The sequence below is a fragment of the Mesoplodon bidens genome (assembly GCF_964165515.1).
Source record: "Mesoplodon bidens genome assembly, chromosome: 9".
Lineage (NCBI taxonomy): Eukaryota > Metazoa > Chordata > Mammalia > Artiodactyla > Ziphiidae > Mesoplodon > Mesoplodon bidens.
In genome coordinates, this window is record NC_138166.1 from 36,727,580 (window position 1) to 36,751,031 (window position 23,452).

Below are 23,452 nucleotides of genomic sequence, written 5' to 3' on the forward strand. Positions count from 1 at the left end.
TTTGGAAGAGTTTCAGAAGGATAGGTGTTAACTCTTCTCTAAATGTTTGATAGAATTCACCTGTGAAGCTATCTGGTCCTGGAATTTTGTTTGTTGGGAGTTTTAAAATCACAGTTTCAATTTCCGTACTTGTGACTGGTTCTCTTTAACACTTATTGTCATGTGCCAGTGTCTGTGCTGAGCACTTTGCATGTGTTATGTCATTTGGGTCTCATGAAGATCCTATAAGGTAAAGTCATTACATCTTCTTTTTACAAAGGAAGGAATGAAGGCACAAAATGTTAAATGAGCAATTTATACTACACACCTAGCAAGGGAGCAGAGTCAGAGTTCAAACCCAGTGCCCCCTGCCCTGAATCGTAAACATCATGGTGTCTTTGCCCTTTACAAGGACTTGGAACAGAGACTTAAAGGCAGGGTTTCAGAGCTATTTCCATGGAAAGTCAGAATAATGTAACTTGAGGATAGAAAATGCTTCAGGTTTGCCCCCCCTCTCAAATAACAATTGTCTGTGTAGTCAAAACAGGAGGCAGTCAACAGAGGAAGGATGAACATTTTACTTGAAAGGGCAAGCAGAGCCCATCAGGGTAAGTGCTGGAGACCATTCTCCAAGGGTCTCTTGTGTTTCTGCACGTGTTGCAAGCAGAGGCACTGACTGCTTTTGTTCTGAACCATCTTTCCAAGGATGTTTGTATAGTGAACAGTCTTAGAAGATAGTGACAGTGTCTCCCTTCAGAGTAAAGGGTCAGGCATGTGTACTGCTGTCATGAAAGACTTGGGTTCCCTAAGGTCAGGGTTCCTTTCCTGTAACTGCATGTGGGGATGTTTGTCTTGCCTTGTGGGGAACCAACACAAATGCTGACACTGGTTGCTGCTACTGTTGTAAGTTATCAAGTGCCCTTTGACTCTCACCCAGGAATCACATGTCTTTCTGCAGCTGGTTAACCTATTGGCTTGAATGTAGGGTAGAATCTCAGACCATTCACAGTTTACCTTGACAATAAGGTAAATTTTTCTATCCCCTTTTAAGTGCAATGAAACACTCAATATTCAAAGGCAGCTGGTCTGGATTTTCTACATGTCAGTTGATTGAACAAGGAAGAAGGGAAATGTCTTCCCAGACAATGGAAATTAACATCCTTGAAATAGATATTCATTTAGTCAGAATTCATGTCAACCTAATTCTGAAACACAGAGGTCAGTCTCAGTTCTAAATGTTTATGGCAAAGTCCCCAAATTAGATTTCAGTACCCTAAAATGTCAACAAATATGTGGTTTAAAATTTTTTGAAGATACAACCTGATGGGGAAATGGAGTTGAGATAAATTTTTAGACTTTCCACAAGCATTAGGATATCCAGTTCTGTTGGAAAGGAGGGTGAAAGTATAATTCTGAATAGAAGGAAAACAAAAATTTCATACATAAAGATTAAAAATAAAGTTATTTAAATATTTAGATTTCCCTAAGTGGGGAATAAAGCCAACTTCTTGTGTTGAGGAAAGAACACTGTACCAGAACTCAAGATAGGTGAGATCATTTTATCAACTAATTGTGAGACTTCCACAGGATAGTATCTGGGCCTTGTTTTTTCTTCAAGCATAAAACAGGGGGTATGAAATACATCTCAAAGCTCACATCTAGCATGGAAGTTAATGGAATGATAGACTCTCTGAAATAGAAGGAAACAGTAGTGAATTATTTTCTCAGCATAAATTCTAAGTGGTGTTTCTAGAGAGGGGGAGATCATTACATTTCAAATCAGCCTATTTCATCTCCAGACATCTTTCAATAATAGAGTCTTCTTTATATTGAGGTAAAATGTGTTAACTTGTAACTTTTATCGTTGATCCTGGATTAACTTCTGGACCATAAGTGACAAGAATAATCTCTTCCCCCTCACCCTTGCTAGCATATTAGTTACTTGAAGTAGGTCATCACATCAGAGATCACTCTTTTCTAATCTATTAATCCCTGATCCCTATAAATTCTTCTATATATGGGTTTGTGTTCCTTCCTAATTCTGGTTGGTCTTAAATTGTAAGCTGTTTCATGCAGGCCTGTGTACTTTAGACAGCAAAACAGAGTTCTGTCCATTGCTCTTCCTGAAAAAGTTTGCTAGAGGTGGAAGAACTGGTATCAGAAACTGATCTCCAGGGGCTGTGGATCCTGTCCAAGATGGTGGCAGTGGGGTTGGAGATGGGGAAAGGAAGCCAGGGCTGGTTCTGCCTCCTGGAGTTTTAAAAGTCTAAGCTCATCAGCACAGGAAAGCTGAAGGGGCAGACTTAAGTTCCATCCAAGCACATGGTGATATCCTAAAGGTCACATACCACGAGAGAAGGGCAGTTCACCTAATAAACGTGATTTTACTTGTCAGTTGGGAGCCAAAGGATCAACTGGGATCACATAAGGAACAGTGTAGCCTGGGCAGGCCTCCCTAGTCTAATACTTAAATTGTAAGACTATCCTGGTGGTTTTCATATCATATCATCAGAGTAGCTTGTTAAAAATAAGATTCTCAGGCCTACAAATTGGATTCAGTGAGCATGGGGTGTCCACAAATCTAATTTTCAATAGCTCTCTCCATAGATAGAGATGCAGATGGCCCATGGACACTCAGTAAAATACACTATTTCTAGTTCTTCTGACATCAGAGACACCAAATCCTGAGGACCCCACCATAGGTCCCACCATGATGGAGTAAAATAGAGAACTATTCAGCTGGATGCTTTAAGGTCAACCTAGAATGGCCCCCTGTAGGCCTGGATGGCTAAATGTTTGTTGAATGAATGAATGACTCCCTGCTCCTCCTCTGTAACCACTCCCAAATCCTTGTTTGTTGAAACCATTTTTGTTTTCAATTTTGAAACTTCTCTCAGTCCCTACAACCAGTCTCTCCCTACACATTCCTGTCAGATCTTTGGTAGAAGTTTTTTTTCTTCCCATTCTGTCTTTTCTTACTGCAAGTTGGCAGCTCATTCTTGCTGAGTTCCTAACTATAGTTTCAAGCTAAAGTGTCTTAGATTATAAGTACAGAAGCAAAAAATTCCATTGTCCAGTGGGACTGACTACTGTGGTAATAGAGAGGGCCAGCTGTGAGGATTGGGTTTGAGCTCCTAGAAGATGGAAATGGAGGTGTTAACAAAAATGTTAGGAGAATCCCTAGACTCAGGAGGGAAAATGAGTCATTCAGTTTTGTTCAAAGACAATTTAAGGTGCTGGTAGGATATTTAAAAGAAAACTATACTATATTACATATTGTATAAAATACACCATTGGAAATCTGGGCCAGGAACTCAGAAAAGAGGTCTAGGTTACATATTGAGTTATACACAGTGATTTGCTTAGATGAGATTATAAAGAGAGAGAGGTATAGGGGGAGGGTAGGAAAAAGGACACAGATCGAACCTTAAAAAAAAAAAAAAAAGCCTATCTAGCAATATAGAAGGAGAGGGAGCACGAGTAATCAAATCAGGAAACTAATTAGAGTACAGTGTTACAGAAGCCAAGGTAAGAAAGTATCAAGGAAAGAAGATTCCTTGACTTAATAGAACATTTGTACATACAAATTGGTAGTAGTTAAATTCACACTGAAGATTTAAGAAATAAGAGGTCAGTAATGAAGAAAGCAAACCATAGCAAGCTGCTCTATTCAGATGTAAAACAATAAAAATGAATGAGTGAATGGATGCATGGAAGAAGAAAAAAGAATGAAGTAGCAGTTTGATTTATTGTCCTTAGAAGAAAATGGATGATGCTTGCTGGAGAAACCAACACATTCAGTGACTGAAAATGCAAGAAAAAGGAGTTAAGGAAAATCTGAGAGGATAACTGATAGCAACATAAAAGTAAAAAAGGAGGAAACTGAAAATTATATCAGACTTTTTTGAGCCAAGTTGGAGATAACGTCACTGGAGAGACTGAGAAGATGAAGATACCATGGGTGGCTGGCAGTGGGGGTGGGATAGATAATAGAATGATGGGTTAACCAAGGCAGAAGTCTATTTATCTCTTATATAAAAGAAGTCACAAGGTACACAGACAGGGTTTATTTGGTGGTTCCAAACATGTGGCTCCAAGTCATGAGGGACCCTGGCTCATCCTGTTTTCAATTCACCATCCTAGTTTATGGCTTCTATCTTCATGGTTCAAGAGAGCTGCTAGATCTCCATTGATCACGCCCATGTGTGCTGGCTAGAAAGGAAAAGCAGAAAAGCAAAAACGGCTCCTTGCAGCCGCATTAGGTCTCTTTCAGCAGCCTTTTTGGAAGTATCACAAAAGTTTTGCTTTCGTATATTTGGCCAGAACTTTTATCAGTTACACCTATTCACAAAGGAGGCTGGAAAATATAGTTTTGTTCCCTCGTTGTGACCAGAGGAATGTCAGGGTTCTCTTACAAAGAAGGAAGGGAAGATGCTGGTGGTGTGTTCCGTAACTGTCAGTTTCTGCCACAGACATGGTGAAACATTTGTGATGAGGCCATTATTCCAGGTTTGTCACTTTTTCTAGCAAAACTGGTTATCAGGAAAAGAAATGTTTTGGCCGGGGCTATGGATTGGAGTGGCAGTTTCCAATAAGGAAGTGAGCAATTCCAGGGTACAAGCAAACATACTGCTGAAACCCTGATACTGAGGTCCAGGCAGATGGACTGAAAACGAACAATGGGTACTCATGGGGCTAGAGATCACAAGGAACGCAGAGAGCTAGTTGAATAAAGAAGAAAGGAATGGGAACGTGGATGAAAGATGGTGTGATGAGAAGAGGAACTTTCAAGTTGGCCAAAATAAGGCAGTTACAAATGCTCAAAGTATGAGATGTGATTATTCTTGGTTGGAATGGAAAAATAGGTTATATTGATGTGTAGTAGTTATGGAAACAAGGCTAGAAGGATCATTGATAAGGATGATATCAGGACTTTAAAGTAGAAAGCAACACTGAACTAGAGTCTAAAAACCTAGATATTCATGACATCAGAAGTAAACAGAATGAGGAGTAGGGTCAATGTAGAGATTCACCTACAACTGAGGAGAGGTTGATTGGAAATCGCAGGGAAATATGAGTCATGGCAGACATGTATTGAGTACTTGCTATGTGACAAACAAAACTGTGTTTTTAATAGAAAAATGATTTTTAAATTAACTATTTAGGAATAATTTTAGATTTACATAAAAGTTGTGAAGATACAGACTTTTCTTTCTTCCCTTCATCCGTTTTCCTCTAAACTTAACCTCTTACATAACCGTGGTACATTGGTAAAGCTAGGAAATGACAGTGGTACAATACTATTAACTAAACGTGATTCGGCTTTCTGCAGTTGTTCCACTAATGCCTCTTTTCTATTGCAGAATGCAATCCCAGATACCCTGTTGTACTTTGTATTTCGTTGTCATGCCTCCTTAGTCTCCTCTGACCTGTGACGTCTCAACGTCTGTTTTTCTTGACCTTAACACTTTAAAGAATACTCCCAGGAATCTTGTGGAATGTCTCTCAATTTGGGTTTCTCTGACATTTTCTGATGATTAGACTAGGGCTATGTGTGTTTGAAAAAATACCACAGAGCAGAAGTGTGCTGATCATACAGCATCATATCTGTGAGAACACCACGACATAATTGATATCAAACTCGATCTCTTGGTTAAAGTGGTGCTTGCCAGATTTCTACAATATAAACATTTTTTTTCCCCTTTCTGTACTGTATTCTTTAGAAGCAAGAGGCTGAGTTTAGCCCACACTCAAGGGGAGGGGTATTAAGCTCCATCTATTGGAAGGCATAGTTACCTATTTTTGTGATTTTCCTGTAATAAAGATTTGCCCCTTCTTCCCCATTTATTTATTTGTTCAATCATTTATTTATATCAGGATGGACTCATGGATATTTTATTCTTTGGGTTGTAATCCAATGCTATTATTTTTTTGCTCAAATTGTTCCAGTTTTGGCAACTGGGAACTGTTTTTACATAAATTATTTATTGAATCCTGTGAGGTGCCTATTACTGTTATCCTTATTTTGTAGAAACAGAAGCTCAGGCTCAGAGAGAGTAAGAAACCTTCCCAATGATTCACATCATGTGTGTGTTGAGGCCAGAAGTCTTCAGAGTCTGTGTGCTTAGCTTTGCTATGCTGCTCTTAGGAGGAAAGGATGCTCAACGAAAGTCAATCAGAGATAAGGTAAGGTGTCTTTTATTTCACCCTTTTTCAGAAGTGAGATCACAGATTTTGAGGGGATTCATCATAAAGGTAGTAGTTGCAGAATGGATGAGCTTCCAAAGGGTCAGTATGTAGAGAAAGAACCACACATGGTGGTCAGAACTAAGCCTGTTGCCAGGTGGGAGGAGAGGAGAGTAGCTAACAAAGGCAAATGAGGGAATAAACAGGATGCAGAGCAACTAATGTCATAGAACCTAGGGGAGGAAAAAAGTTCATTGAGGGTGCAGGGCCATAGAGAATCAGCCTATGGTAAGACGGAAGTTAAGTGACCATCATCAAAGCAGCGTAATGGGAAGAAAACAAGATTTCAGGAGACCAACATTACTTTAGAGAAAGGAGGCAAAGAAGTAATTTAATGAGAAAAGGGATGCAGCATCAAGTAATTTTTCTTTTTCCTGGGATAGAGGATGACCGGTACACAGGGGTGCCCATAGGAGAGAGAAAAGACTCTGGAAGAGGGAGATGGAGTAGCTGAGTGTATGAAAACTGGAAAGGAAGGGTGCTTGGTTTTTTATTGAAGTAGAGTTGATTTACAGTGTTGTGTTAATTTCTGCTGTACAGCAAAGTCATTCAGTTCAATATAAATAGACACGTTCTTTTTTACATTCTTATTCATTATGCTTTATCATAGGATACTGAATACAGTTCTCTGTGCTGTATAGTAGGGCCTTGTTGTTTATCCATTCCAAATACATTAGCTTATATCTGCTACCCCCAACCTCTGGATGTAGAGAACAGACTTGTGGTTGCCAAGGGAGAGGGGGTGGGGGAGGGATGGAGGGGCAGGTTGTGGTTAGGGAGAGTGTCCGTCTTGGAGGCTGGGGAGCTTCTCCTTCTCCCATGTTGGAGGTTGGCCTAAGAGCAGAGGACAGTGGTATTGTTGAGGTAAATGTACACTTAGGATGTGCCGTGGGGTTTTGATGGTTTCAGTCGTACTAGTGGAACTGGAAGCATGGTCCTCTGCGGACACTAGGAAAAAACTTGAGAGACATTCCCTAGTCTTGTGAGTAGCTAACATCCCTGGTCAGTGTTTGACAGGCTTGGTGACAAGGGGGCAAGTTGAAGTCATTCATGCTGATGAAGTCATTTGACTGAAAGTAGGGATCAGAAATATTATCTGGATTTTTCTTGATTCTTTCAGATCAAACAGTTAAAACTGAATATATTGTGCACGTAGGCCAAAGACAGTGTTAGTCTTTCTCAAATATTCAGAATTAAGTATGATGCTAATTTGCTATGTTTTTATCGACTTGTTGAGAAAAATATCTAATGATTAAGAATAAATGTAAAATTAATGTAAAAAATTGTTACTAGAATGAAAATTTTTTCCCAGGAATTTTTCTTCAGTTCTAACTGCAGAATTCTTGGTGAGTGTTTAATAGTTATGAATTTAACACCAAAGGCTTAACATGGGCAAACCTTTTCTAATCTAAGCATAGAATAGAACATGGGTTGTTTAAATTTTTGTCATAAATGTTCTTAAAATATTGGCTATTAAAATGGAATGTTGGATTTTAATCTGAGATACGAACAAATACCACTAGACTATAACACTGATAATACAAAGTTTAAAACAACATCCATTTCAGAAGCATTTTAACATATGAAGTTACTTGAAGTGTGTTTTTTTTTTTTATATTCCTGTCAAGGCCAAAATATCCAGGGGCAGAACTTTATAAGAAGTTTATGAATTATTGACTTAACCTATCCTTAAATACTGAAGACTGCTTTCATCTAATATAATTATAACACTATACTATAAATACTCACTTTCTTTATATGGACCAGAAAGAAGAATTTGCATTAAAACATATTATTCATACTTGTGATTATTTTATTACCATATATATTATCGTGTACAATTTTTGATAATAAGGAAGGATATTTATTATAAATCATATTTTAAACAAAAATGTATTCACGGCATATGTAAGCATTAACATCTTGAAGGAGAGAATACCCATGAAAACATTTACCTCAAATTTAGTAATACTGAAAAACACTAGTTTGTGCATAGCAATGATTGAAAGCTATATAATACATTGGAACACTGGTAAATCTTCAGGTACTTAAGAACAACCTGACATAGGAAAAAGATCAAATGAGGCAAATCCACATCCTCAGAAGTGCACATCATCTAAAAATAAATCCCTCAATATAGCAGTACACAAACCATTCTTCCTTTGTTTGGCACTTAGCAGTACAGACAAAGGTGTATTTGTTTTAATGTGATTTTATTATTCTTAGATAAATTTTAGTTACTTTTATAGATAAAAATATACAATATTGCTTTAAGTTTTTAAAAAGTGTATACTTGATTGTCATTATATTCACAATTTAAAAAGCCTATTTTTTTCCCCCACTAAACCATTCAGTAGCATGTGGAAGAGACTAACAAAAATGGTTTATATGAAGACTTCTAGTGAAAGGTTTAAATGCGAAAATGGAATATTAATCTGGATCACTGGTCTAAATCTTTAGTGATACCTCATGCTGGAAACAAATTACGAAATGTTTTAGACAAATTTATTATTTTCAATTCTTAAACTGATTCTACAGGTTCAAGATTTTGTCTGAAAATGCATAAAACTGATGTAGATATTTTGTCTGAAGTCACTTTTATATACATTAATTTACTAAAAAAATTTTTTTAATGTATTTTAAAATATTTCAGTGTGGGATTCCATCATGTTTTTATATAATACATGCAAAATGTGTCTATGCCTTTCAGATGTCATATTTAAATAAAAGAAAGGCAGATGGTGGCACTTTTAAGTCACCTGAGGATGGTTAAATTAGTAGCCTGATTAATTTGCCTTATTGATAATAGAGATCATTATATCATAGAAACCTAATATTTGAAGTTAAGAGAACTGCATGATTGTCTTTTTCTTAATACCAACTTTTGAAAGAAGCTGGATTCATTATTTGCTATCTTAAAAAGACTGATAAAATACGTTAAGACCCAGACAAATTATTTATGTGCATATATAAGGTATGCACTATCTTTAAATGAAAGACAAAATATTTTACAAATAATTTTGTTCATTATAAACTATACAATGCACCATTCTTTTCACTCATACCAATACTTTGCACCAAACATTGCTATATTCAATCTTAACACTCCTCAAATATGAGAAAAACAGTTTCCACTGTACTAAGAAGTGAAATTTATAAAGTCAGCATATTCCAACATCTTAAAGGAACATAGATCTACAACAGTTTTTAAAGAATTTATACATATTGAAATGGGTGCTTTACTTATTAAAGAGCTAAAAATAAAGCTGCTTCTCTTCATTTTAAGTTCAATGCTGTTGCATTTAACAGCAGATTCTTTACACTGCAACATTCAACTACTAAGGTGGAGATTTTAGTAAAGCTAAATGGTGGTATATCTCTTACTTCTGAAAACTGTTTAAATTTTAGTGCTGCTGTCTTATTTATATGAAAATTAAAAAATAATTTGGAAAGACATCTTCCCTTGCAAACTTTTTCAACATAAGGCACACGGCAACATTAAAGTCTAGAAACAGCTAGATTAAATAATTATCTTTTCAACCATTCTTTGCCCTTTACCTGAAGACAGTGGGTGAGTAGCGCAGTTAAAACATGCCTGGATTAATAAAAATGACTGAATTTAAGAAACACTGATAATATTTGTGTGCAGAATGTTATTAATTTTAAAAAGAGAAAGTGTATTTTATATAAAACATACCCCTACAGTGTTATAGGTAGAAAAAATTGTGAGGCACTTACATTACCAAGGAAGGAGGAGAGCACTGAGACTATCTGTTTATAAAAGCACCAAAGCACTCGTTTTAACATGTGAGATAAAAGCAGAAGCTACAAATGAAAGAAAACAGTTCATATTTGGTACACTAATAAGAATGTTGAAGTTCAAAACTCGAAGTATTTCATTTTATTCTGACAGAAATAATTCCAACAGAGAAAATTTTCTTATTTAAAAGTGTCATAATGTCCCCCTGAATAAGTTTTGTATATTCTGTGGTATCTCAGAATACTATAAAGTGTAGATTATTTCACTCCTCTGTGGCAGCATACTTTCTATTTTAATGATGGTAATATATGTAATTAACTCCTCTTATAAAATCATTAAAATTTGGTTTGGAGTAACAGAACTACATACATCGATGCCTCCACGTGAACTTGCTAACATCCAACAATGACAGTTTTATTACTCCCTAATGATGTTTCACAAACGAATTTAATCAAAAAACCAAGATGAAGAGTGGGCTTGGAATTACAGGAATCCACTGGATGTCAGGTCAGGGAAAGGTCTGGCTTCTGACGGGTGAAGATGGGCGGTGGGCTGAGTGTTATTTATGCTGTTTAATTCAGCTGGATAGGTTTCATTTAAGACTCCTCCGTTCTGAAACTGAAAACAAAAATTGCAATGCAACTTATTAGAACAGATCCTTCGTATACCTTAAGCCATTAGACGTATGAAAATGTATTTTTAAACTCTTTGTCCTGCACGTTGTTAAACTTCAAATTCCTTTCCTGCTGTTAAATTTTAAATCATTCAGTGAAGACATACTGAACATATATTCTGTATTAGTTGTGTTTACAGCCTTTTAGTTTCTCTATTACATGGTATGGATGAATAATACCATTGTCTCACTGCAGATTTGGCATTCCATACACTGAGAGAGTACTTGATCAGTGAGCTAGCTGCCTTTGGTTTGGATAGGAACTGATGGATCAGAGAGTACCAATCGTGAATCACAGTAACTGTACTCTCTGGCATAAGTAAGTTTGTTTTGACCAGATTTTATCTAAAAGTTCTAGGTACCAATGAATTAATTACATCGAAGATCACTACACTGGACTACAGATAACCTAGAACCTTCTCAAAGGAGGTAAGTTTTGATTTGCAAGAGGTTTCTTAACATACTACACCATGGGTATATGATTGCTAGAACCAAGTTTTTTAATTCATAACATGCTTTACTACTAACATTACTGTCCTAATTATGGAAATAAGTTACCAAAGTAAAATACTTGCTCTTGCCGTGTAACAATGACATTAGGCTGATTTCCATAACTGCTACTGAAAAAAAGGAGGGAGGACAGAGATGCGTAGTTCTGTAGGATTTTTACAGATTAGAGAGCCTTTCGTATTTTAGAATATAATTAGTGAAAGTAACATTATAATCATACCCTTAATTGCTTTGAATAAAACCTACCTTTCTAAAGCCTATGTAATATTAGGTCTCAGTAATCAAAACAGACTGCTTCTAAACTTCGTCGAGTTTTCAAAGGGAATATAGTAAGTGCCCAGAGAATGGTAGGTTTTGAATAAATTACTCTCATCAGTCATAATACAATGCACATCAGCAATTCTCTTTATTGCCTAGAGCAGTGCTGTCCACCAGAATATAATGTGAGCCACAAATGGAATTTTAATTGTCTTTAGTTTTAATAACTCCTAGGGGGAATATATAGGTCTAGAATTCTTATCATTCATAAAGAAGTAATACAAAACAGTTGGGGAAGAAAATACTGTAAGGAACTCATGCTAATGCAGGCCCTGTTCAAAATGTAATTTTACATAATTAACTTGTACAGTAAACTGTACAGAAGTTACCTACCCAGGCTTACTTCACAGCAGTGTTGTGAGATAGACTGTAACCAATTGTTAAATAACTGAAGGAAGTCAGGAATGAGGATAAGAAGAACTTTCACAGCCATTTTCTATTAATAAGCTCATATATAATCAGACAAACCTCATATATAATCAGACAAAACCACGTGTATAAAAAGGCCAGAAAAAACAATTAGTGAAAAAGATGCAAGTAACATTTATAAACTATTATAATACATAGTCTTATAACCAGGATTCGCTTCAAAACTAAACTTAAATATACGATAAAATGAACTAAATATTTTCTAATGGAAAAGCATAAATGCAAACATGATATATTCCTGGGTGGCCAAAGAGAGTTGCAATCATCAGCAAGCACTTTTTTTTTTAAGTTACCAGGATGCTAGAAGGGTTCGAATGACACATTTAAACAAAGATAAAACATCCAGCTTGAGTCCCCTGATAGAAAGCCAGCTGAGATACACTTTTTTTTTTTTTTTTTAAAGAAGGCCAGGGAAAAAAACTATTCTACCTTAAAGGATAAAATGAGGATCTGGCAGGTCAGGTCACATAGAGGGACTGCCAGAGAACACCAAGGAACCAAGCACTGAATTCCAGAGATCATCTAGGACAAAAGCACTTGAAGGAAGCACAACTATACTGATTTTAACCCAATTTCAACAGAAATAGAGCCAATATTTAATAATAGAGTATAATCTATAAAAATATTGAATCACTATGTTGTACACCTGAAAGTAATTGTAAATCAATTATGTCAGCAAAAAAATTGAGCTTTGAAGAAAATATTTTTAAAAATTTAAATCTTTTTGAAGTCTGAATTTTTAAAAGGCCATATTTTAAAAAATCAAGATTATTCTAAATAATATACTTCTAACTAATCTCACCTGGTCGTCACTTAAGGCCATGTTGCTTTTTTCCTTGATTTCTTTCTCCTTTCAGGTAACTATGATATACTTGTATTACTAACATATTAAAAAAGTAATGGCTTATAAAAAAATAGATAAAATTAAAAATGCTCTCTCACATGAATGCTACAGATTAATAGATTAAAATCAGTCACTGACATAGAAAATTTATAACTTGGTTCAATTAATAATGTACGAAGAATCATCTAAAGGGTTTATTCAGTTTGATAAAACCCTTACCTTGTTTAAAAATGCCTGCGGGCCTGGCATTGTTGGGTTGTACTGCATCTGAGCCACATGGCTGTGCTGAGCTTCCGGCTGGCACTGGTACATGGACACAGCCCCGGCGTAACATGTCTGAGGAGTTACTAGGGCTGACTGTGGATTGAGTCCGTGCTTTTGGTTTTGAGGAACTTGTAAACATGTGACAAAATCTTCTAAATTAGAAGAAGTTGTAGGGTATGGGGCTGGTTCAAAATCCCCAATGGGAAAGTCTAACTGTGTACCCTTAGAATGTGGCGGCAACACAGATTGACTACAGGGAATAAAGTTCTGTGCGTAAGGCATAGTATCAATCTCAGATTTGTAGGGAAACTCTTGACTGGTCCCAGGTAAGTCTGAAAAGACATTGTACTGCTGCAAGTCTTGCTGAGGACAATTAAAAGGCACGGATTGGTTAGAGTTCCAGTTTGCAAACATGCCATTAACTTGCATATGCTTCATTTTCTGACACAGCTGTTGCTGCTGCTCCACTGCTATGTGCTTCGGATGGTGCTGTAGCTGCTCTTGCTGTTCTAACTGGAGGTGTTCCTGTACCATGCAGCTTGGGTTCAGAGCCATGGACTGTTGCTGATGGTAACCTGAACACCCCAAGGCAGACTTATTTAAAGAGTCTTCAACATAGGTCAGGATTTCATCTGTTAAGTCAATATCTCTGAAGTCATCTTCACCAGAAAAGTCAGTTCTGAAAAATTCCTCATTCTGTTGCATGTGTTTGATATCTTCAAAATCAATGCCTAGGTGTTTCATAATGCTGTACAAGTCACTATTTCTATTATCTGGAAAGAGCCCTGCGTGATCTCCAGAGAGTGTTGGGTTCATCTCCTGAGACTGGCCAATCTGCTCATGTTTCAGGATACTGTCACTTCCCATTGGTGCAACATTGTTTTGCCAATTACTGCACTCATTCTGAGAGTCATTGAAAAAGTTTCTTTCAAAAGGTGTACTACTTGAAGCAGGATAGAGATAAATAGATTCATCTTGTTGCATCATGGCATTCAGGAGGGAATCCTTATTTAGAGTTGACTTGGTAGCAGAATCTTTTCCACCAGCACCATTTTTAGTCCTTATGGGTAAGGGATCCATTATGGGAGGAAAAGGGTTGGTTACCTCATATAAAACAGCTTCTCCAGTGGTAAACATAAAAGGCAACTTCATATTTCGTTTTCGTAGATGCTCTGTTCCTTCTTCATCTCTAAAATTGTGCACAAGAAAGTTTGTGTATGTTAAGGAGAGTCACATCATAAACATTTCAAAATAAGAAATTTTAGAAAAGAAAAAATAATAGCAAGCAAAATACACTGTAGTTGAGTTTCATAGCAGGGAGCATGAACTTTGAGAGATATCTTTTTGATGATAAGTACTTAAAATTGTTTTTCAGCCAAATTTAATTTAGAATTTGTCTAAAAACTTAATAATACAGTCATTAATTTCACACTCAGGTTCCATCCCTACCTGAAAAATGGATTACAAATGGAATAAAGATCCAAATATAAACATGAGGCTTGTTTTGAAATAAAATATAAAACCCAGAAGCTCTAAAGGAAGATTGACATATGAAAATGAAAAATTTTTGCATGGGAAAGGAATTCATAAATCAAGGCATGGAGAAAATGTCATAGTTATAGGTTCATATGTACTACACAGAGTGTATATATGTAAAATTTAATATCCATATTAGGTAAAGAGCTCCAGTGGATCTCATAACTTCTTAATAACTAATGAACAAGCAAAAATATCAAATGTATAAAAACATGAACACCACAAACCAGACCACTGATATATAAAGAACACTACACATACAACAGAACACGTATTGATGAGAGCACATGGGATATTTTAACATCGACCATATATACTAGATCATAAAATAAGCCACCACAAATTTCAAAGGACTGAAATCATTCAGAGACTATTCTCTAACTTCAGTGCAATTAAGCTTAAAGTAACAAAGACAACTAGAAAATCTCCTAACAAATAGCACAAAGGATATAATAACACTGTATTTCTAAATAATTCATGAATTAAAAAAAGTCAAAATAAATACTAACAAATATTTTCAATTGAATGATAAAAATAAGACATTCCAAAACATAAGGGTTGTAGATACTCAAAGGAAAAGTGAGAGCTTTTGTTAACAGAGTCTGTTTTGTTAAACAGACTCTGTTAACTCTGTTTTCTCAGTGTCCTTACCCTATGCCTTCTACTTTCTGTACATATTACCTTTCAATTGTTATTTCCAGTGTAAATTCTCTTAAAATTTATTTTTAGGTTTTCATGTAGGAGAATTTATAAACCAAAGTGTTATTAAAATAAAAAACCAAAACATGAAATGTTCTAGGTCTTTGTGCTTACGTTAGAGGTCTCTGAGTTGCAATGATATAATCAGGTCTTCCATTCTTATAAACTAAGCGTGCATTTGACTGCACCCAAGTCCATCGATTGTCTTTCGTAAGAAGCCTGAACACTATCATGCCAGTCTCTCCAGTCTTAATCACTAAAACAAAAAAGAAATTATCAGATCCAAAATCAACACAATAATCTCTGTAATATTTCTAGATGTAATTCACATATCACCAAAGATGATAAAGATATTGATGACTTTTAAGCACAGCATATTAAAATGTATCAAAATACTTCTTCAGCATTGCTATTTTTTCCTGTTTCATACTAAATTTATTATTTAAATGGTTCAAGAAAAGATTAAGTCGGACAATTCTCGTAACACATGAAAAGAGAGTATAGAGTTTGGAGGGAAAATTGTTTTCGTTTTAAAAAAAGGGAACATTTCCTACAGCCTAATATTTTACTATACACTTTTAAAGCATAATCTCTATTAACATAAATTTTAGAATTAAAAATGATGCCATTAAAAAAACTCCTGAGCAAAAACGTGGGCAAAATGGTCATTTTCAGAGTAATTAAACTACTTAATTCCTGTGTGGCAGCTAATAAATAGTGTAACTCAGGCTAATCATAATTGTGTGATACTAAGGAGAAGTTTATCCAAATAGTTTCCTTAAACACATTACATTAGTAATAATTTGAAACACGTACTAGAGCATAAGCTGCTTTCACAGCCAAGCTCATAAGAAACTACAACTTACTCCGGATATGGTACTCAGCACAATAAAGCATATCAGCAGCATGAATAAATTGATATCCTGATCCTCTCATGCATAGCTCTGCTTCAGTATAGCCTAAAACAATTCTTCCTCTGTTTAAAAAAAAGGCAAAATAAGAATGAAATTAAAATTTAACAAAAATGAAGTAGCCAACATCAATTCATTAGTTATATGCTAGTTTCTGTATTATGTTGACATTCAGAATTTCACACTAGCAGGTAGAGACACAATTCTGTAACTGCTCTCTTTTGCTTATAGTTGCAAATTTCACTTTTAGACTATTTTCTTCTTCTGAATAAAGACAGACCATGAAAATTGTTGCTAAAGATCAGTCTAACAGAGTAGATTATATAGGTGAAACACAAAATCTCTAATTAAATTCTAGAATACTTATACTACATTTTGAGGGGCAGGGTTTCTCCAACCTGTCTGCATTCCCGTTATTAGGAAGGAGAAAAGTAGCAACATGCTTTGGTTACTAAACATCTAGGGCTAAAAGTCAAAGTTTGTATAATTTAAAAATGTAAAACAAGCCAACAATAAATGTCATCAGGATACTGAATCTTACATAAACACATCATCTGTATAATACAGAAATTGTGTCAAATATTGTAAAATAATAAAATGATTTGTGAACGTGATGAAATTTTATTTTAAAAGGCTATGCTGTAAAGTATGAAATAATAATAGCTACTATAATAATAAACAATACTATAATCAACACCATATAGAAAATATATACATGCTAAGACACACTTACTGCAACAAAATATACATTTGGTAAAATAAACCTGAAAAGGTTTCACTTACTTGGCATCACAACCAGTAGGTGAAAAGTCTAACTTGTGTTTGGTTCTAAAGATGAAATTTTTGGTTCGGATTTCAAGTATGGATGGTGGCTGCAGTGGAGTAGCTATTGCAAACAAAGCCAACTGAGGTGGAAGTATTGATCCATCTTTCCCTTTCTTGTTCTGTCCGTGAAGATACTTCAATCTCCCTTGGAAATTCATTGCCTTAAAAAACCAAAACACAGTTCATTAAGATCAACGCTTTAAAATGTTTCCTTTTTAAAGGCTCCATCAAGGCCATTTCCAGTGTTCTTGATAATTCCATAAAAGTTCATGAGGCTATCAAATGTGACTTGAATTCCTTTCTCCCCAGAAAGCCCATTAAAAATATCCTAAAAGGTAGTATGAGGGCTATCCTCAAGGGATTGGTAAGTGAACCACTCAGTGCTTTAATAGGTCACAAAAGGAAGACCTAATGGTTTTCTGACCTTGCGGCTGCCCTACCATCCACACCTAGCACGGGTCCGTGCATACCGCACACTCAAACTCTATTTCCTAAACGAATGAATAGTGATAAAGCCACAAGTACATATTAATTTTCAGATATAGTCTGTGGATTAGTCCACAGCTCAGTATATTTCAAAATTCATGGGAATCTTTTATAGAGAGATAAAACAACTGTTTAAAAACACTAAAATGAATCATAAAGCCATACAAAGAACACACAACTCTATTAAAGAATAATTTTAGAAGACAGAGGAAACAGAGACAATTTAATCATGACTACGATCTGGTTGCTTAAAACAGTACCAGGCCAAGGGATGATTCTGACATCAATATGAGAGCAGCCCAAGGGAGAAAAGGCCCAATTACACAAAAATTCCACCTAGACATACATACTAACTGCTGATCAGTACTAGGAAACTAGCTCAAAGCACAGTTCTAATTCTGGGTCAGCAAAACTATCTTCAGGAATAAACACACCAACAAAAATCATCGTTTGCTAATAGATTTGAGTATGTTTCCAATTCCTGATAAGTCACAAAAGTCATATGCAACATGCTTTGTCTCTTCTTCTGTACCTGGTGGAGTGCACAATCTTCAAGACACAGGCACCTGACGGGCCGGGCCGTCTCTACTCTTAGCGTCCTGCCTACACTGCTCCCTGGCCATCCTACTCAGGAGTTCACACTGCTCAAGAGCATTTCATACTAAAGGAGGATCCTGCCATCATGAAGACACAACCACTTTTTTACACGGCAGTTATTCCAGCCATGCGGAAAAGGCCGTGATAATTTTTCCATTTGGCAGGCATTAAATCCAAGGAGGGTAAGCAGTCTGCTGCCAAAGAACTGCTATATAATTCTCTATCTTATACCTAAAAAGTCCAAAAAACGGGGAAAGATAGAGAGTTCCCTGTTATTCCACTCAGTCTTTGTTACTGCATCCTAAAGGATAGAGATTTTGAGTTATGGAAGATATTTTTAAAACGTTACTGTCCTTTATAAAATTATTTAATAAAGTAGATTTTTATAACCTAAACTCAAATACATTCAAATTAAATTGGTTTCACTTTTCTTTTTAATTTTCTAAAACTTAATAGTAAATGGCAGTAAAAGATTTTGCACCTTACCAGAAAACCAGATGAATTATCCAGCAGACACCTTAGTCGGCAAACGAAGCACCTTTCCATAGACGAAGAGTTCTCTGGAGGAACCTGGTCTGGGTTATAATAGACTGCTGGCTGTGAGAGGCCATTAGCTTCTGTAGAAATAATAGCAACACAAAGTTACTTCCCATTTTGCTGTAAAATTAAGTGTTTGAACAGCTGAAATTTGTGTTAATTTCTAAACCGAAGTCTGTATTTGGATTACAAAAGAAAAATCGCTTTCAGAAGGGGAGCTAGTGAAAAGAATTAAAACTTATTGAATAACATTTTCACTACATAGAACTTTACCTATTCGGCTGTTTTTATTTCTATTGAGCTATCCTGTCAACAATTTCTATATTTTCTAAGCCTTTTTTTCTTTTTAACATTTTCACAGATGTGTGAAAACACTGCTTGCATTGAAAGAAGGTTTTTTATCCTTGCATATGCTAGTCTGCTTTTATATTTGGTGCATTTTAAACACAGAACAATTTATGCACACTCCAGAATCAACCTTGTACATTCCTTCCCCCTTTTCACAATAGTGTAAGAGTTCTTTTTATACAATATATTAGTGAGTATATGGCTATACTTTGTCACGTGAAATTCATCAATGGCTGTCATCTGTCAAAACCCCCTTTAGGTCACCAGGCTCCCTGTGACCTGGCTCTGGCCCACAGCCAGAGATTCATGTCTTTCCCCTTCTTCCCAACCTTCACCATGGAGTTCTATGCCCCTAAAGGTTCTCTGCCTTCTTTCACAGAATTATATCAAAAAATCCCCAACACTATCTTTTGGTCAACATTCTTACCATCAATTTTTTGTCCAGAGTCTGGACACTGTGAAGGGTTTAATGCCCAGTGCAGCTGGCGCTGAAATTCAGCTCGGTCTTCAGTATGGATCAGTTCATACACACTCTGATGGATGACATCAGACTAAAGAAAAAAAGTACAAGGAAATTAACAAGAAGTACTGATTTTTTAAAAATGTGGCTTACTAATTTCAAAACCTTGCTAGATTAGTGGGTGCTTGTTAGTGGTGATGAACGCAAATGAAATGATTGCAAAGCTCTCCAGGAATCCAATACAGGAAAAGCTAGAAAGAGACTAGCACTGTAATTGACAAGTCAAAAGTTACTTGCCATCACTTCCCTGTGTGAATGCTTTTCAGTGAAATAAGTCACCTTCCCACGCCTTAATTGCAGCACATTAAGTTCTGCTGATTTTTATCTATTTACTGATCTTTTAAAATCCTCCTTCTTCCACAAAACCTTGTCTGAACATCCAGCTGCATTTGACTTCTCTAAGCTTGATAGTATTATGTATTTCCTTCACTGCTCTCTAATAGTTTTCCTTATATGAAATTTTTACTTCTAGAAGATTCCATAAGAGTAAGGGATTATGCCATTACCAGGTCAGAATCCCTCCTTCACCTCTTGCTTCTCAGCATTTACTACAGTGCTGAGCCCTTAGCCCTTCCACCAGAATTGCTCTAATTTTTTTTATTGCAACTCATGGCAAGAAATACATTTTCTATCCGTCGTGTGTGTGTGTGTGTGTGTGTGTATACACACGTGGAAAAAAGTTTCACAAAACACTTCTTTTATGTGTGACAATATTTTTTAAATTTATTTTTATTGGTGTATATTTGGTTTACAATGTCCTGTTAGCTTCTACTGTACAGCAAAATGAATCAGCCATATGTGTACACACACACACACACACACACACACACACACACACACCCCTCTCTTTGGTATTTCCCTCCCATTCAGGTCACCACAGTGCATTAAGTAGAGTTCTCTGTGCTATACAGTATGTTCCCATCAGTTGTCTATTTTATACATAGTATCAATAGTGTATATGTGTCAACCGCAATCTCCGAATTCCTCCCACCCCACCCCTCTCCCCGCTGGTATCCATACATTTGTGTTCTATGTCTGTCTCTATTTCTGCTTAGCAAATAAGATCATCTCTGCCATTTTTCTAGATTCCACGTATGTGTGACAATATTGTGTTTTCTATTTTATTTCATTTCAAGCAACTAAAAGGAATGATTGATGGTGATCCACTATATCAATTTCATAACCCACTAATGAGTCACCAGATGCAGTTTTAAAAATGGTGCCATAAACCACCACCAATGTCAGATATGAATGTTTTCTTAAAGAATATCCAGGTTATATGTATATACGAAGAAAAAAACAGATTGGGAAACAGCTAATCTTTCTGATTTCTTAACTGTTATGAATCACATCAAGTAATAATTAAACTAGTTATGCAATTAAGTTGCAAACAGGCTTTTCCATGGACATTAGTATATTTTCTTTAAAGTTCAAAAATACTTAAGTTAGGCTTTGTGTCAGTAGCCAGATTCCACCACTTTAGCTATCTGGACTTAAATCTTCCTACGAACTTTATCTTCTAGCATGAAGTCATCTCTATGCCATCCATTACAAAATGCCAGAGTTATCTTCTGAAATATAGATTGGAGCATACCCGTTCCCTTTAACAAAAACATTTAGTGGCTTCTATAGCGTGTATGACAATTTAAACTTCAGTCTATGTAACAGTGCAGACGGTGCCATTCAACCATCAGTCTTGGCATCACGTGGGAGCTTGTTAGAAATGAAATACATGGGCCCCACTCTGACGTACTGAATCAGATTATATGGGAATGAGGCCCATCAATTTTATGACATCTTATGAAGTTCTTCAGGTGATTCTTATGCACATTAGAATGTAAGAACTACTGATACATAAGAGTTGTTAGGATTCAAGTGTACTTACAAACTTCTCAAGTCATATTGGATGTTCTTGCCCCTCAAATATGCCGAACACCTTATTACTCCATTTATTCACTATACACTCAGTAACATTAAACCAAACACGCTCACCTCCTTCAAGGCCTTCCAACCTACTGTCTACAGTACGTCTAGCTTTTCTTCTCTGTGTTCCCTCCACAATTGTCCACCCATCGGATCCTACACTTTCTTTAGGTTAGCTTAAATACCATTTCCTTCAGGAAAACTTCCATAATCCATACAAGTCGGAATTAAAGGGAGAAGCCATAGTATTTTGCTCATACCTTTACATATCACCTCATTCATTTCATAGTTGTCATATACCTTCCAGTATCCATAACTAATTTGATGGTAAATATTCTGTCTGCCCCTGTCCAAACCCTATCTGCCCCTTACCCTAAAGTTTTGTATACATAAGAGTTCTTTATAAGTGAAAGAAGAAACACAAAATCCATGACTCACATACACCCTTAAGGAAATTATAATGCAGTAGATTTTTAAAAGTATAAAAATATATTAGCTGCAAACATATACTTTTTTATTCTATAGCATCTGTATTTTAATTATATTTTATATATACAAATTATCGCTTGTGTCCCTAAGTATAAGATAAATTAAAAGTAGAAAATTAATTTTCAAAAAAAAATTTTTTAATGACCTAAGAAAAATATATTTACCTGCTGAAACCCCAGGTAATCTTGTATAGTAGAAGAAGCATAAAAGACCAAAGCATCTGTAGTGACAACCAATACAAAGCCATTCAGTGCCTACAAGGAAAAAAGTTACAAAATTAGTAATGTGACTAAATAAAAATATTACATCCATAAATACTGACTTCAGTTAAGGCTGTTACTTTTATTGACGAAAAAATCTTTAAAATGGTTAATATTATTACACTCCACAAATGCAGAAACACCACACACCCCAGTAGGGAGAAGAATCTATTCACACCTTTTGATTCTGCCAAAGAAAAGCTTAGAAGTAATTTAATACTCAATCACAATAACTTTAATATTTATTTCTTCTTCTTCCTCATGCTTTAGATTTTGTTTTAAATATACTGTACATGTTTTTTAAATATAATTGTATACACATCATTTACTGTAATCTGTCACACTGCTTTTAAAGGAAGATAGTGTGTAAATATGTTTATTAGAACCATAAAAAAATTTGATAGAAGAAAAGCTCTGTGCAAAGATAGTTTAAGCACTGACACAGTTTGAAATGTGGATGCTCTCAAAGTATTATAAAACTTTTAAAAACTTTTTATTAGAAAAGGAATACACAAATGGACTCTACATAAAATACACATGTAGAACAAATACATGTAAGACAAGTACACAGCAAATATAGTCCATTTAAATTTAATATAATTACTAATATATTTAGGTTTAAAGCTATCATTTTATAGGTGTTATTTTTATCAGTTCCACTTATACTATGCTGCTTTTTCTTTCCATATTGCCTGCTTTGGGCCAATTATTTTTTATTACTACTTCTTTCTTTTAGTTTAGAAGTTATCCTCTCTTTTCCTATTCTTTTAGTGGTGGTTCAAGTCCAATGTTAATATCTCTATACCCTAAGGTAATAAAAGTATTTAGATCAAATTAAACATTAATTGTGATCACATATTTTAATTCTAAAGCCCTCATTATTTCCTGCTTGAGTTTAATTCTGTACTTGTTTTACTCTATGCTATGTGATCATTGTTAAACCCTCCTGAGACACTCTTCTTCATGTGAAATGAGACGTGGAATGGTCTAGTTTAAGAACCACATAGTTTGGAGTCAGAATTTGGACTGGATTCTTCTGTTTCTTACTAACTGTGTGGTTTTATTAAGTTATTTACCCCTTCAAGCTTTAGTGTCATTGTTTGAAAAACAGGCACTGTACAGTGCCTGGTACAGAGCTGGCACTCAATTCATGTAAGGCACCATTACTATAATATGAGGTTGTGGAAATGAGCAGATAAAGATTTACATGATCATGCTTTGTGGACTATAGAGAGATATATAAACGACAGCAAGTAGTTCATTCAACACTTAATGAAATATTGCATACCAAAGAGGAT

General features: G+C 35.5%; 1 protein-coding gene and 1 long non-coding RNA gene across 2 annotated transcripts in view; one reads left to right on the plus strand and one right to left on the minus strand.

Moving 5' to 3' along the window:
- LOC308622925 overlaps positions 1-12,471 on the plus strand; it is a 244,157-nt gene extending 231,686 nt beyond the window's left edge. The window contains exons 4-5 of the long non-coding RNA XR_014016705.1: positions 6,011-6,165; positions 11,011-12,471. This is a non-coding gene — a long non-coding RNA (uncharacterized lncRNA). The remainder of the gene's footprint in view (positions 1-6,010; positions 6,166-11,010) is intronic.
- AHR (aryl hydrocarbon receptor) overlaps positions 10,112-23,452 on the minus strand; it is a 46,544-nt gene continuing 33,203 nt past the window's right edge. The window contains exons 4-11 of the mRNA XM_081244644.1: positions 22,059-22,148; positions 19,390-19,513; positions 18,564-18,694; positions 16,953-17,155; positions 16,125-16,234; positions 15,373-15,514; positions 12,979-14,212; positions 10,112-10,603 (exon numbers count right to left, since the gene is read on the minus strand). Coding sequence (XP_081100770.1) covers positions 10,469-10,603; positions 12,979-14,212; positions 15,373-15,514; positions 16,125-16,234; positions 16,953-17,155; positions 18,564-18,694; positions 19,390-19,513; positions 22,059-22,148 — 2,169 coding nt within the window. The 3' untranslated portion in view covers positions 10,112-10,468. The remainder of the gene's footprint in view (positions 10,604-12,978; positions 14,213-15,372; positions 15,515-16,124; positions 16,235-16,952; positions 17,156-18,563; positions 18,695-19,389; positions 19,514-22,058; positions 22,149-23,452) is intronic.